Source organism: Typha angustifolia, chromosome 9, assembly GCF_048772165.1.
Source record: "Typha angustifolia cultivar Huaian chromosome 9, ASM4877216v1, whole genome shotgun sequence".
Taxonomy (NCBI): Eukaryota; Viridiplantae; Streptophyta; class Magnoliopsida; order Poales; family Typhaceae; genus Typha; species Typha angustifolia.
The window spans coordinates 1,228,102-1,241,063 of record NC_133247.1 but is presented as its reverse complement, the minus strand read 5'-3'; the positions used below and the strand labels follow the sequence as shown (position 1 = coordinate 1,241,063).

Sequence of the window (12,962 nt, the reverse complement as noted above, 5' to 3'; positions counted from 1 at the left end):
GTTTCTGTCTTAGAATTTATGAGCTAAATCTATTTCCTATTGTGAAATTAACAAGAGGGGCAGATTTGTGGTCCCATAAATCTTTTAATGGCATTGAATTCTCTGGAGTGGCCCCCCCTACGAAAATTGTACGACGTATCTACGTACGTCATTACTCCACTCAACCAAAATTGCAATCTGGGAGTTTTCTTTCGGTCAGCTCTGTCCCAATTTGCACTATGAGTGTAAGAAGATCACAAGAGCCAGTCTGTGTAGGGAGAGGTCAACGTGTTTGATGTTATGCTCCACTCGCCCTTTTAGAAGGAAAAAAGAAAATCTTTCACTTCGTTTTTTCGTTAATCATACAAATATAATTAATATTGTTTTCCTATCATTCAGCTTCAGAGTATACTGACTTAATGAGCATGTTTAGACTATTTGTAGACACTGTTTGTTTATCACAAAGTCCAAAAATAGAGTTGGAACCAGAGTAACTCTATAATACAATGCATGGAATAGTTTATTATACATGCAAATTCTATGAGAATAAGACAAATTTCTTCATCTAATCAAGTCCAGAAGATGATGTATGCAAATAAAAGTGACAATCATCTTACTTTGGAGTAATTAAGGAGTAAAAAGGAAAAAGAAAAACCAATGTCCCTTGATTTAATTTCCATATAAAACAAAGCTTGCAACCAAAACTATCACACGCTAATATGTAATACAACATATATGACAGTAGACATCATGTGTGTGTGAAGGGAGTATTGGAGAGGGAGGTTACGAGGTCTTTGTTTGCAAAGAGCCCCGTGATAGAGAAAACATAACAAAAGCGTTGGAAGTTTCTGCACTGCAACCTCCCACCTCGAAATTCCAAACTCCAATTACTCACTTTGATGCCAGGGAGGCCCAAAGACCTCGTGCGCTAATGAACTACTCCCATAAGAACGGCTCCTCCAGCCGGAACAATTCGACGCAGTCCTCTGCCGCCGCAGGCACCCACAGCGGCGACGAGTAACAGAACCCATCTCTCAAATCGAGTAACAAATCCGGCAGATCGAAGAGCGCGTCGTCGTCACTGCTCGACGGCGTCGTCGGGGAGTTGGACGTGGTCGGCTCGGCATTTTTATGAACAGATGGCGCGCATTCGCCGAAATTCGCCGCAGCGGCGAGGGCGGCGGCAGCTTGGACGTCCTTCGGGGAGTCGGTGGCGGGGCGGGGTAGACTGGGGGCTAATTCCGGGAAATTGAGATAAGCATTCGGTCCCTTGATGGCCAGCGCCGCCACGTCGTGTGCTCGCGCAGCCATTTCCGCCGTAGGGAACGTCCCCAGCCAAATCCGCGATTTCTTCCTGGGCTCGCGGATCTCGGATACCCACTTCCCCCAGCTCCGCATCCGGACGCCACGGAAGACCGGGTGCTTCCCATCCTTGCTCCGCTTCTTAGTCTCCCCGTCATCGGATCCGGATTCTCTCTTGGTCAAGGTCTTCTTGGAGGGGGAGGAAGAAGAAGAGGAGGAGGAGGAGGAGGAGGAGGAGGAGGAAGAGGTGGTTGGTTCTTCTTCCATTGGGTGGTGGTGGATTTTGCGAGGAGAGGAGAATGTGAAGTGGTTGAAGAAATGGTGATGTGGTGGGTTTTTATGAATGCCCAATGAGAGAGTAGAAAGGAAAAGGAGGAAGGTATAAAAGGGATGGGCCCATGCGGAAAGGGAAGGCACAGTGGAGCTATTACTCAAGGCTGTCCTAGAAGGCTTCTCAGTGACACAACCATAAGCTTCTTCTTCTTTTTCTCTTTTCCTTTTCTTTTCCCCTCTGCTGGCCTCTTCCTATAACTAGACTTGTCCTTTGTCATCAAGCTTAGGCTAAAATATTAACAATAATTAAACATATATATATATATATATATATTTGGGCTTGAGGAAATATATTTAACCCTTTATAATAATATGAATCGTACATGCTATACTGTTACGTGTTGTAATTTATTACTGAGTCAAATACATTTTACTGTACTATAGTTTGGACAAAAAATATTTTACCATGTAAACTTTTTATCTGTGACACAAACAAACCTGATAACATTATAACTTAAATATGGATGGAGAGAAAAGTTCGTGAGGTAGAGTGATTTTATTCAAACCAGTGCTGCTTTAGACCAAAAAAACCACCAACATGAGATAAATTTACTTAGTTTTTTTCTTAAAAATAATTAATTTTAGTATAAGATACACAAATCTGAGCTTAAAAAATAGTTATCCCTGGCTTACCCTAGCTTGCCTAGAGCTCAATTAGTAATTTCTAAGTCAAACAAGCGAATTCAATTGGCTAATCTTTAATATCCAACATTTCTTCAATTTGCATCATGTCTTGTGTTTTTATTAGGAAAAAGCAACGGGAAGTTGAGATCAGACAAAGACTCTGAGTACCTCTCGCATGTGTCTACTCTGCCCACCATTGATTGAATGAATCTCGTGAACAACGAGTCTAAGAAATCGCAGCTCGCTCGGCCCATAAGATCGCTCGAGCAACTAACTTGTGTGCTGTTGAATTCTTTAATACGAATGCAGCCAACGTGATGCCATGGTGGTTAGATTCTAAGTGTAGTCCAGTGGAAGGCGAGGCAGTTTTAAATGAGGGGAGGAGACTGTTGAATCTGTCTTATTTAGTGTTCTTTAAAAACAAAACGCGTCCTGGATCCAATGTGGCATATTTAAGTGCACCTCCGTATCCACCAACGCTGTCTTGCAGATAACCGGAGGAGAAAGATGCTCTGAAAACCTCACATGTATGAAAAAGGAATACAGTATGAGGAGTTTGTAAAGCACATTGCTAACCTTACAAGTTGACACAAAAGGAGTACTCCCCAAGTTACCAAGTAGTTGCTTAGCTGTATCTGCAAAAGGAGGGCAATCTACACTTCCATCAGGTACGCTACTTTGCATGGATTATTCCCTGAATAAATTGGAGAAATGGTCATGTCAGCAAAAGCTAGGAAAAATAATAAATAAGTATCCATGGAAATTGCAATATCCAAGATGGCAGCCTTGATGCATCTCTTCGCCAATAGGCAATCAGTTTTAGTTGGAAGGTCCAACATACCGTGAGAATTAACAACTTGGACAGGTAGGTATCTGAAACAGCAGTTTGATGGCTTACAATCATCTTTGCTTCTGACAATGTAATCTTATTTGTAGTCTGAGCCTGAATTATTAGGGGAGGCATCAGATTCCACATTTGGCAGTCACACAAATGTACAACCACTGATGATGTCAATGCCAAGCCCACCAAATAAATTGCCACCAGGGCTCTTCCCTGGGTTGCAAACTTATCAAAGTAGAAAACTTCAACAGAACTAAACTGTTATGCAGACTAATTTCTACATGCATGTACAAATCAGATTGAGTTGAAAAGAGGTTGTGCTCATCACTGAACAAGGCAATGATAGTTTTAATCTCTCAGTCAAAATCTGATCCAATATTGTAGACAAAGCAACTGCTACATTCGGCTAATAACTTTTCAATCAAGTCCAAATAAAGTTGCAGTCCTCAAGTAACTTTTGGCAATGACAGGCTTGAGATGACATGTAATTGTTCTCAATAATGACAAAAGAGTGTAAACTAATTCTAAAGTTGAGATTTCTATATCAGTCTCGCTTATAAGATAATGCAGAAAAGAGCAATATAGTTAAAGACGTGTTGACATAGTGGTCGTTCTTGAGATTGATGTGATTTGCCTTCTACAAAGGGCATGCCCTGGTTCAACTCCCCCTAGTGCCTTACAAAGAAAAGTCATTTGTAACTGTTACACTGAAAATATGGTTTTTGAGTTGCAGGTTTGGCACCCAGAGCTGACTTTAGGGATTGATGAAGATGCAGTTCTCATTGCTGATTTCTAAATGCATATGCAAGTCAGATTAAGTTGAAAAGAGATTGCACTCATCGCTGAACAAGGCAATGAGAGGTTTAATTTCTCAGTATAAATCTGATCCAATGTACATAAACCAACTGCTAGATTCGGCTAATAACTTTTTGATCAAGTCTAAATAAAGTTGCAGTCCTCAAGTAACAATTGGCAATGACAGCTCTGAGATGACTATGTTGTTCTTAACAATGACAAAAGAATGTAAAATAATTCGAAAGTTGAGATTGAGCTTTCTAAATCAGTCTCACTGATAAGATAATGCAGAAAAGAGCATTATAGTTAAAGATGTGTTGACATAGTGATCACTCTCAAGATCGATGTGATTTGCCTTCTATATGGGGAATGCCCTGGTTCCACTCCCCCTAGTGCCTTACGAAGAAAAGTCATTTATAATTGTTACAAGGAGACTTTACAGATTGGTGAAGATGTATGTGTCCTAGTGATTTCACAGCAGAATCATTGGTGCAAGTGTGCCTACAATGTGGCCTACATCTGGCCACATATTCTACACATTTGTGGCAATGACAATGCATTACAGAAACCAAGCTTACTTTTGGCCCATTAATTTTTGTATGGACAGGCCATCTCATGCCAAGACCAAGGTATATAGAAGGGCTTCACCAAACCCGCAGCCTGGGACCTTCATGCCTGTATAACTATATACTTCATGTGAGACTTGCTTTCTCCCTTTCGTTTCTTTATCGTAGATAAAACTTCAATATCCAGCCCAATATGATAGTAGTGAGTAATTTTCATCAATAATAGTACTAAAGACTTTTTTATTTTCTAATAAAAATGATAGTATTAAGAAACTTGATGAAAATGAATTTATCTTTAGTCATGACTTTACTTCGGTACCCAGCCCAAAACTTGTCTGCATCTTGTAGTGAGTGAAACATATTCATCAAAATCTATAAAAGCATTTATTCCTTTCTATGTTTATTTCTATGCTACTCATATTTTACGCACAAAAATAATACATTGTGAAGTGCTCACACTTCCTCTCTGAAATCTTGTGCATTGGATCTGTCTATCTATCTGTAACACGCGTGTTCGAATGTTACAGCAGAAGAAGATTTATATAGTGATGCTCACGAGGGCCATGTAAAATACTATTTTCATTTTTCAAACATAACATTTAAAAGAATTCAGAAGTTGGATAAAATCAGCAGGCCTATGATAAACAAGAAGAGCACCGAAAACTTAGGCATCTATGGTGAGAATGAAATAAGTTGACCTTGTGCTTAACTAGACCTCATACCTCAAGGCAATGTTGTACTTATCCCTGGCACACTGTACTCTCAAAGCAGCAGCTCGTCCACATAATCAGCATACACTTCTGCTAGTGCCTCTATTTCTGCTTTTATCTTATCCCCTGACCAAGAGGGCAAAATGACAAGAGAGAGCACTCTTGATTCAGGGACTTGGTGCCGCATTGATGTATATACAGCTCGTCCAGGATTGTTCATCTTGGCGAATGTCTCATCATTAATTGCCTTATATTGACCTAATTGGAGAATGCCAACTATTTTAAATTGGCAAATAAGGTTAGTTCTATTATACTGCATCCAAACTATAATCAGCATAGTGAATGTACTCAGGATTCGGACAAGAGGAACCGTACCAGAATAAGTGACCTCCCCAGGATGGCTTCATTAAAAGCTGTCTGCCATCAAGATGTGTCAAAGCAGACAGGAAGATGCACAGAAGACTGGTCAGTTTTGCAGTCACTGAAAGTCGTGAGAGTATGTTCTACAAAAAGATTATCATAATTCCTCTTACGGTGAATGATCCTTAGTCTTTATGATGTTCCTGTTACTGTGTCGTGTGTGGCAATGTTAGTATATCAGAGTCAGGAAAAGAAAAAAATAAGATGTTCTGCAAACAAACAACAAAAGACCCTAACAAATCAATAGGCAAGAAATTTACCACAAAGAGCAAAATAACAAGACAAATAAGAACATGGGATATAGGTTTAAGCAGTCAAATTGCACTCAGGTCTCAAGATATCTAAAATGAACCAGAGGCAAAGAAATGTCAACAAATTCACTCACAGCCTCTCGACTTCTCCTTGGGATACAATTTCTCACTGTGGTGCTTTCCGTTCTCAGTATCCACCTCCAACCTCATCTACCATCTTTGTCCAATCTGCAACTTTCTGGAATTAAACATGTAACTTGTCTCACCTTGTTAAGTTTTATATCTTACAAAGACCATTATAAGTTGTTAACAAGCACAGCACAAAGCTTATGGATGATGTTAATGTGACAACATGTAGAATAGTGGAAGCAAGCAAATTTCCTGGACTCTAGAACATGATAGTACTTATTTGACACAAACCTCTCCATTAGATAGAGATGAGTAGTGGAAAAGGATCCACACATAGATTAGCCCCAAATAGTGCGGCACCAAATGCTTGGTGGTGGTTGATGTTAGTACTGTTATCATGGTGTAATCTTCTTGCCATATTGAAAAAGTTTCACTATATAGCCCTCATGCTACCAAATGCATAATCTTTTATTTGCATGGATAATACCTGCTCTACATTACGTCCTCATAAGAAGTTGCATTTGCTGAACATAAAAAAGAGTACGTAAGAGAAGTGACACAATAACTATGACATACGCCAAACTTAAAAATCTACAAAGATTATATTTTTAAACCAAAGGAAGAAGGAGTCTTTTGACTCGAAAAAAAGGGCGTGCTCTTTGCACTTTTGGAACATAACTTTTCTTGACGTTGACAGCTACAGCGTATCACATTGTTTTGATCCATATCATGGGCTTAATCGAGCTCGATCACATCAACAAAATGGCAAAGAAGAAATACTCAATCAACATACATAATGACTAATTCTGTCTTCCAAAAACCGACCAATCTTACCATCAAATCTGTCTTTGATGGATAAGATGGTGGTCTGAGATCAAACTCACGATGAGAAATAGCTCTAGAATGCGGAAGAAAAAAGAGAGGAGAAAACCTCATTGAAACACAAGAAGAATCGCCTGATCAAGAAATCAAGAAGCAAAAAACTAAATCAAAATCCTAGCTCCTCTTCCCAGATCAGTTTGATCGACAAGATTCACGAAAAGGATACATTCGGAAGAATCAATTAGAAATAAGTCCAAAATCTTGGAAGTGATAACGAGATCATTAAATCGATGACAACTTACCTCAAAGGAGATCGAGACAAACAAAACCCTGATGAAATCACGGAGAAAATTTGAAGCGACGGAGGCGGCGGATGTCGACGAAGGCCGGGGAGCCCTCTTGGCTCTTCATACATGAAAGCGTAAGGGTATTTTTTTGTCTCTTCTTTTTCCTTTTTTTTTTAAAGGGAATTGTTCACCTTGCACCCTGCATTTTGTGCAAGGATTGAATGGTAAATAAATCTGTAGTAGGGTTTTAATAATAAAAAAAAGCTTAGGGTGTCTTTTGTGAACTCTCTAAATTAAAGAATATAATCCTCGTCCCGAGACAATAGGAAGTCTCGCTGGTTTAGTATTCCTACTACTAGTCTTAATTGGAATTATCTTAGAAAAGTCGCGGCGTTTGTTTGACAGCAAAGGTGATATCTCTTTCAACCAAGATTGGGGGAACCTAAAAGATTCTTCGGTGGTACTTTGAGATTCTAATCTCACTCGCTTCCAAGTTCCAAGGAGAGATATCAATTATTTTTTCTGGTTCACATAAACTATCAACTACTTCCTCTCTCGTTCGGTCGTTCCTCACTTGTTTGAGGAAATGTCGCAATGGGATTACTGGGTCGAGGCGGCTATCTCGAAGCTGGCTTCCAAGCAGCTGCTTCGATCCACTCGCCCCATCTCGCTTCCCACCGCGATGCTTGCTGACGATCCAACGGCGGATTTTGAGACGTTCGATGGCCCTGGCCCGTGGGATCGGTCGTCTGTGGAGGTCGAAATCGAGGAACCCACCTTGAGGAAATGGCTCTCCGATCTCCCCAGTAGCAGTAAGCCTTCTCGTCTCGAAGTTTTCATTTCAAACACTCCCACCCAGATGTCATCTTTCACTATACTATGCAATTTTCTGTTTAAAATTTGATTTTGGTATGACCCATTTGGTTAGGAGGTGAGATAATTGATAAGGATGAGAAGGTTGGTGGGAAGCTGCTGCTTTTCTCGGGGAATGATTATTTGGGTTTGAGCTCTCACCCCGCTGTCCGTAAGGCTGCTGCAAAGGTTGATAGCTTTGACGATTGAGTGGTGTTGTGTAATCTACTTTGACTTTGATTATATCTATTATATTTGTAGGCAGCACAAGAACATGGTATGGGTCCGAGAGGCTCTGCATTGATCTGTGGCTACACTAGTTATCACGAGGTGCTTGAGGTGTCGTTGGCAGATTTGAAGAAGAAAGAGGTATCTTTCTGTCATATTTATTTTTATATAGTATGATATTCTTAGGCAAGTGCAATTATGAAAAATATGTTCGTCTTGGAGTACAATTACGGTATCAACTTGGGATTAAACAGTAATCTCATATGGAATGAGGTTGCAGTGTGATATTTGCATGCAAATGAAGTTTGGAATCGGATATCTGAAGAAGATTTGGTCATACAAATGTTGTGGGGGCTAGAAAGTACCTAAAGTATTTCTCCTTTGCCTTATATATATATATATCATATTATTGCCACTCATAATGGATTCCGCTTGTGTTTCCAAAGGTCCGACTTATAGCATTGAAGCAGGGAATAATTGAAGAATAGCCACCTGCTTTGGAATGATAAGCTATAAGATTGTCAGCTACCCATGGATAGCAGAGAATGGCAATATATAGAATAGCTAACTTCTAAGTCATCTGAAGCGATTTAGATGTTGATTTTAAAGAGCATTGGAGGTGTTACACAATTTTTGGCAATGGATAAAGATGAATAATTCCTTTCCTCTTCTTTGTTGACAGAGAGCTGCTAACTCGTTGATGATGAGGGATTGATGAATAAATATCTGTATCTTTTCTATTTTGAAGAAAATAATGTCTGGTTCTTTTAGTGGCAAGTAGAGACTAGAGACTAGCAGCAAGACATTATATACATCGGATATAAGATAGTAGCAGGTAGACAAAAATTGTCCCTTGATAGAGCTAAATTGCAGAAAGGAGTTTATGAGTCAAACACCAGAAAGGAGTTTCATAAGCCAAACTGATAATTTGAGCATAAGGTTCCATTATCTATGCCTTACTATGGTAATTAGACCCTTTTCGCTATCCTTTTTGTTGCCTGGCTGAATAAAGTAGTCTATTAGCTACAATAGATTCTAGCAGAACTCTTCAATTGCTGGCCTGAAGTAAGAACCCAAGTTACATAAAAACTTTTCTTTATTTTTCTGTTTTTGCAGAAAGCTGTACTATTATGTTACTTTCTTTTCATTTTGATATTTGCTTTCGTACTTTATCTTTGTTCATCAGGATTGTCTTCTTTGCCCTACTGGATTTGCTGCCAACATGGCTTTTATGACTGCATTGGGAAATGTCAGCTCTCTATTGGCTGCTGGTATAAAACCATCTGAGGATGAGAGAGTTGCAATCTTTTCAGATGCTTTGAATCATGCATCAATAATTGATGGCATTCGTCTTGCTGAGCGTCTACAAGAAGCACAAGCATTTGTTTATCGGCACTGTGACATGATCCATCTTGATTCCCTGCTGTATGTATTTTAACAATTAATCAAATTTTCAGTACTTATCACTACGCATCTGATTACTATGATACAAAACAGATCACACTGTACAATGAAAAAGAAGGTTGTTATCACCGATAGGTAAGTTCTGCTTACACTACTCTATAATGGTCATGCTGTAATATTATTTTTTATCTAGATAAGCTGAGTTTCTTGAAATGTTTCTCCAATATGTATGTGATGACAACTTTTTATTGTCTGTGGTTTAAAGTGCCTAACTAGAAGGCATCTGATGTTTGTAGAAACTTTATGACAGACTTTTTCATTGCTACTGTTCAGCCTGTTCAGCATGGATGGTGATTTTGCTCCACTGGACGAACTTGTCTCCCTTCGTAAGAAGCATGGATTTTTATTGGCAATCGATGATGTAAGTATACCCTTTATTTTTGCCAAGGTCTCTGTAGTTGCAATTAAGCAAAAGTGATTTTATTTACTTGCAAGTTTTTTTCAGGCGCATGCAACACTTGTCTGTGGTGAGAATGGTGGTGGGGTTCCTGAGCTCTATGAATGTGAAAAGGAAATTGACATTTGTATTGGTACTCTAAGCAAGGCTGCTGCTTGCCAGGGTGGATTCATAGCCTGCAGGTAATCAAGATCTGAATTAATCCTGACAAAATATTAATACTAGACAAGGGATTTGATTTCATATTTTCACAGCTCTTGAAAATTCGGTATAACTGGAAACTGTGTGACATCCATAATTAATTTTACTAGGTTTTCATGCTTAGTTGCAAGCACATTATGGAAGGGCCTCTATTTGAAATATTGGAAGAAGATCAAAGTTATTCACCCATCCTTCCTCTGTTTAATGCTCTTGAATTTTTTATTACCAGATTTACTACTAAACTTTGAAGTACGGTGCCCATAAGTGGTGCATGGTCTTTAATATACTATACGATGCTTAAATTAGTGAAAAGGAAAATAGAGATTAGGAATAGATGTATAATCTATAAAAGAGCTGGAGGCTCTTGTATGATGCTACATGATCAGAGGACTTGTATGAGAGGGTGAGGTTCTGCCTGTATGGCCATTACTTAACAAGTTATATTTGTCAACCAGTAATAAATGGAAGCAGCTGATACAATCAAGGGGTCGCTCATTCATATTTTCAACTTCTGTGCCAGTACCAATTGCTGCTGCTTCACATGGTATTTACTGCTTAAGAAATTCACAGTTTATTAGCAATGTCACCTTGAAAACTATTTCTATGTTGTCCATATTTCTGGTGATATTGTTTGCTTGTATACTTTTACACGGACAGTCACAAGTAGTACTGTAAGATTGCAGCTGCTCTCGTTGTGGCAAGAAAAGAGAAATGGCGTAGACTAGCAGTATGGAGTCGTGTACAGGAATTTGCCTCTTTGACCCAGCTTCAAGTAACCAGTCCTATAATTTCTTTAGTCATTGGGAGTGAAGAAGCAGCATTAAGTGCAAGCAGGTTTCCATTTCCCTCTTTTGACTTTTCTTCTCTGCAAGAGTAATCCTTCAGCAATCTCTAATCTTGATTTCAATGTGAATCAGACATATGCTTAAATCTGGTTTTCATGTGACCGCAATCAGACCACCCACAGTTCCTCCGAACTCATGCAGGTAGAGCCATGAATTGTTTCTTCTATCTTACCTCTCTATGGACATTCAAGTGCCAACTCTTGTCTTATTTTCTCTTTGTAGGTTGCGAATTACCCTTAGTTCAGCTCACTCTTCAGAGGATATAGAGAAGCTTGTTTGTGCATTGTCTCCCTGGATTCCATTTCCAGTTGCTGACCAGAACTATCACAGAGCTTCAAAGCTTTAAACTAATATATGAAGCATCTGGAGTCTTGAAGAAGTAATCCTAATGCTGTAAACTATTATGGGGAAAAGAGGTCCTCAGTTCTGGAACAGAAATTTCCTCCTCTTGATTCCCATATCTTAGGAAGACAATTACTTTGACAAAATACATGTAACTCATGTAGACTGGTTATATGATACTGCAATATGCAGTATTTCCTTCATGGAAAATAAAACCATGGAACTGATTAGTATTTTTTTTTTCAAAAAATAAAAAGTAACTCCACGGATACATAAATATTACCATCAATGTTATAGAAGTTTTCGACCGTTAGAATAGCTGATGTTGTATGAGTATTCTCGTAATCAAATCTTAACCACTTCTCTCTCGGACACAAACCTGAAAAAGCTTCAGCTGTCGGATTATGTCACCATAGTTGATTGTCAGAACTATTCAGGATTTTAAACTTCTGCGAATAATTTAATCAAATCTGCCGTGTATCCTAGAAGTGAGACTTTCCTGCAAACCGGCAGTGGGGGAATCCACTCCTACAAGATACACAGACAAGAGAGTCAACCCCAAGTTTTACAACAGGCGCCAAAGCCAAAACAGAGAACGTCAACCTCACTGAACCACCCTAGCAATGGCGTGGAACATACACCCTGGCCCAGAGGTGCTTCCCTTTAATCACAAACTTCGCCGTCCGCTGTCCGTTGAGCACCGCCGCGATCATCGAAGCGCTCTTAAACACCAACCGACCATACATCGGCGGCTGCCCTGGCGGCGCTCTCTCGATCATCACGACATCTACGCACGGCCCATATCTCCTGCCACATACATACCAAATACATGCATCAACTTCATATACTATACCTCCGTTACTTGTATATGCATACATGTGTATATACTTACGATGTAAAGTACTCCATTATATCCTCTCTACTAATAGGATACCCCCTTGAGAAGGTAATGAACATAGATCTGTGATCCTCCGGCGAATGATTTCTTGCCGGCGACCACGGCACAGCCATCGGATTCAACCCCGATCGTTGCGGTAACGTAGCAACCGCACTCATCTGGCTCGTTCCCTCGCCGTGCTCTACAACGTCGTTAAATATTATCCGGCACACGTTGTCGAAAAAATAGCTAATCCCGACGACGGCCTTACTTCGGTGGTAGTCGAAGAAGCGCAGGTCCATCGGCTCGGCGATGAGGGAGTTGGTGAAGGGGAGTCGCTCGTCGACTTGGGGGTCGACGGCGGCTTTTAAATGACCGGAGAGGCAGTCGAGGCAGGCGATGGCCTCGGCGACGAAGCGGAGGATGGCCGTTTTTTGGTAGGCGGAGACGTGGCGAATGAACTCATGATGGCCGATGGATTCAAACCAGAGCCATAGAGCCATGACCCACTTCATCCTTTCTTGGTTCTGCCCTAGTTCGGTAACTAGTCTGTGGAAGAAGTCTCTCTCGAGCTTGTGGAAGAGCATGAGATCGAGGGCACTGAGATGAGGTCCATCCATGCCTAACTCCTAATGTGCGTCTCTGTGTGTGTGTGTGTGTGAGAGAGAGAGAGAGAGAGAGAGAGAGAGAGAGAGAG

General features: G+C 40.1%; 3 protein-coding genes across 19 annotated transcripts; 1 reads left to right on the top strand and 2 right to left on the bottom strand.

Moving 5' to 3' along the window:
* Positions 1–621: 621 nt before the first annotated feature.
* On the bottom strand, positions 622–7,210 carry LOC140766680 (ethylene-responsive transcription factor ERF039-like). Of its 15 annotated transcripts, none has more exons than XM_073106213.1 (7): positions 7,075–7,210; positions 5,956–6,059; positions 5,526–5,719; positions 5,163–5,426; positions 3,080–3,181; positions 2,815–2,932; positions 622–2,750 (listed from the first exon to the last, which is right to left on the bottom strand). In XM_073106213.1, the coding sequence occupies exon 7, from the start codon at positions 1,546–1,548 to the stop codon at positions 916–918; it is 633 nt and encodes a 210-aa protein (XP_072962314.1). In that variant the 5' UTR covers positions 1,549–2,750; positions 2,815–2,932; positions 3,080–3,181; positions 5,163–5,426; positions 5,526–5,719; positions 5,956–6,059; positions 7,075–7,210; the 3' UTR covers positions 622–915. The 15 variants fall into 15 exon arrangements, with proteins under 15 accessions (XP_072962314.1, XP_072962316.1, XP_072962312.1 ...); XM_073106215.1 differs by having other exon boundaries at positions 622–2,717; XM_073106211.1 differs by having other exon boundaries at positions 2,853–2,932.
* LOC140766679 (8-amino-7-oxononanoate synthase) lies at positions 7,073–11,665 on the top strand. Of its 3 annotated transcripts, none has more exons than XM_073106204.1 (12): positions 7,073–7,199; positions 7,465–7,871; positions 7,988–8,100; positions 8,173–8,280; positions 9,326–9,564; positions 9,637–9,678; positions 9,877–9,964; positions 10,049–10,182; positions 10,657–10,745; positions 10,885–11,035; positions 11,119–11,187; positions 11,269–11,665. In XM_073106204.1, the coding sequence occupies exons 2-12, from the start codon at positions 7,646–7,648 to the stop codon at positions 11,390–11,392; spliced, it is 1,383 nt and encodes a 460-aa protein (XP_072962305.1). In that variant the 5' UTR covers positions 7,073–7,199; positions 7,465–7,645; the 3' UTR covers positions 11,393–11,665. The 3 variants fall into 3 exon arrangements, 2 of the variants coding, with proteins under 2 accessions (XP_072962305.1, XP_072962306.1); XM_073106205.1 differs by having other exon boundaries at positions 7,109–7,193; XR_012105485.1 differs by lacking the exons at positions 7,073–7,199; positions 11,269–11,665 and having other exon boundaries at positions 7,405–7,871; positions 10,859–11,035.
* A 205-nt stretch (positions 11,666–11,870) lies between these two features.
* On the bottom strand, positions 11,871–12,885 carry LOC140766794 (uncharacterized). The gene is made up of 3 exons (XM_073106444.1): positions 12,281–12,885; positions 12,028–12,195; positions 11,871–11,916 (listed from the first exon to the last, which is right to left on the bottom strand). The coding sequence occupies exons 1-3, from the start codon at positions 12,883–12,885 to the stop codon at positions 11,871–11,873; spliced, it is 819 nt and encodes a 272-aa protein (XP_072962545.1).
* Between the last annotated feature and the right edge of the window lie 77 nt (positions 12,886–12,962).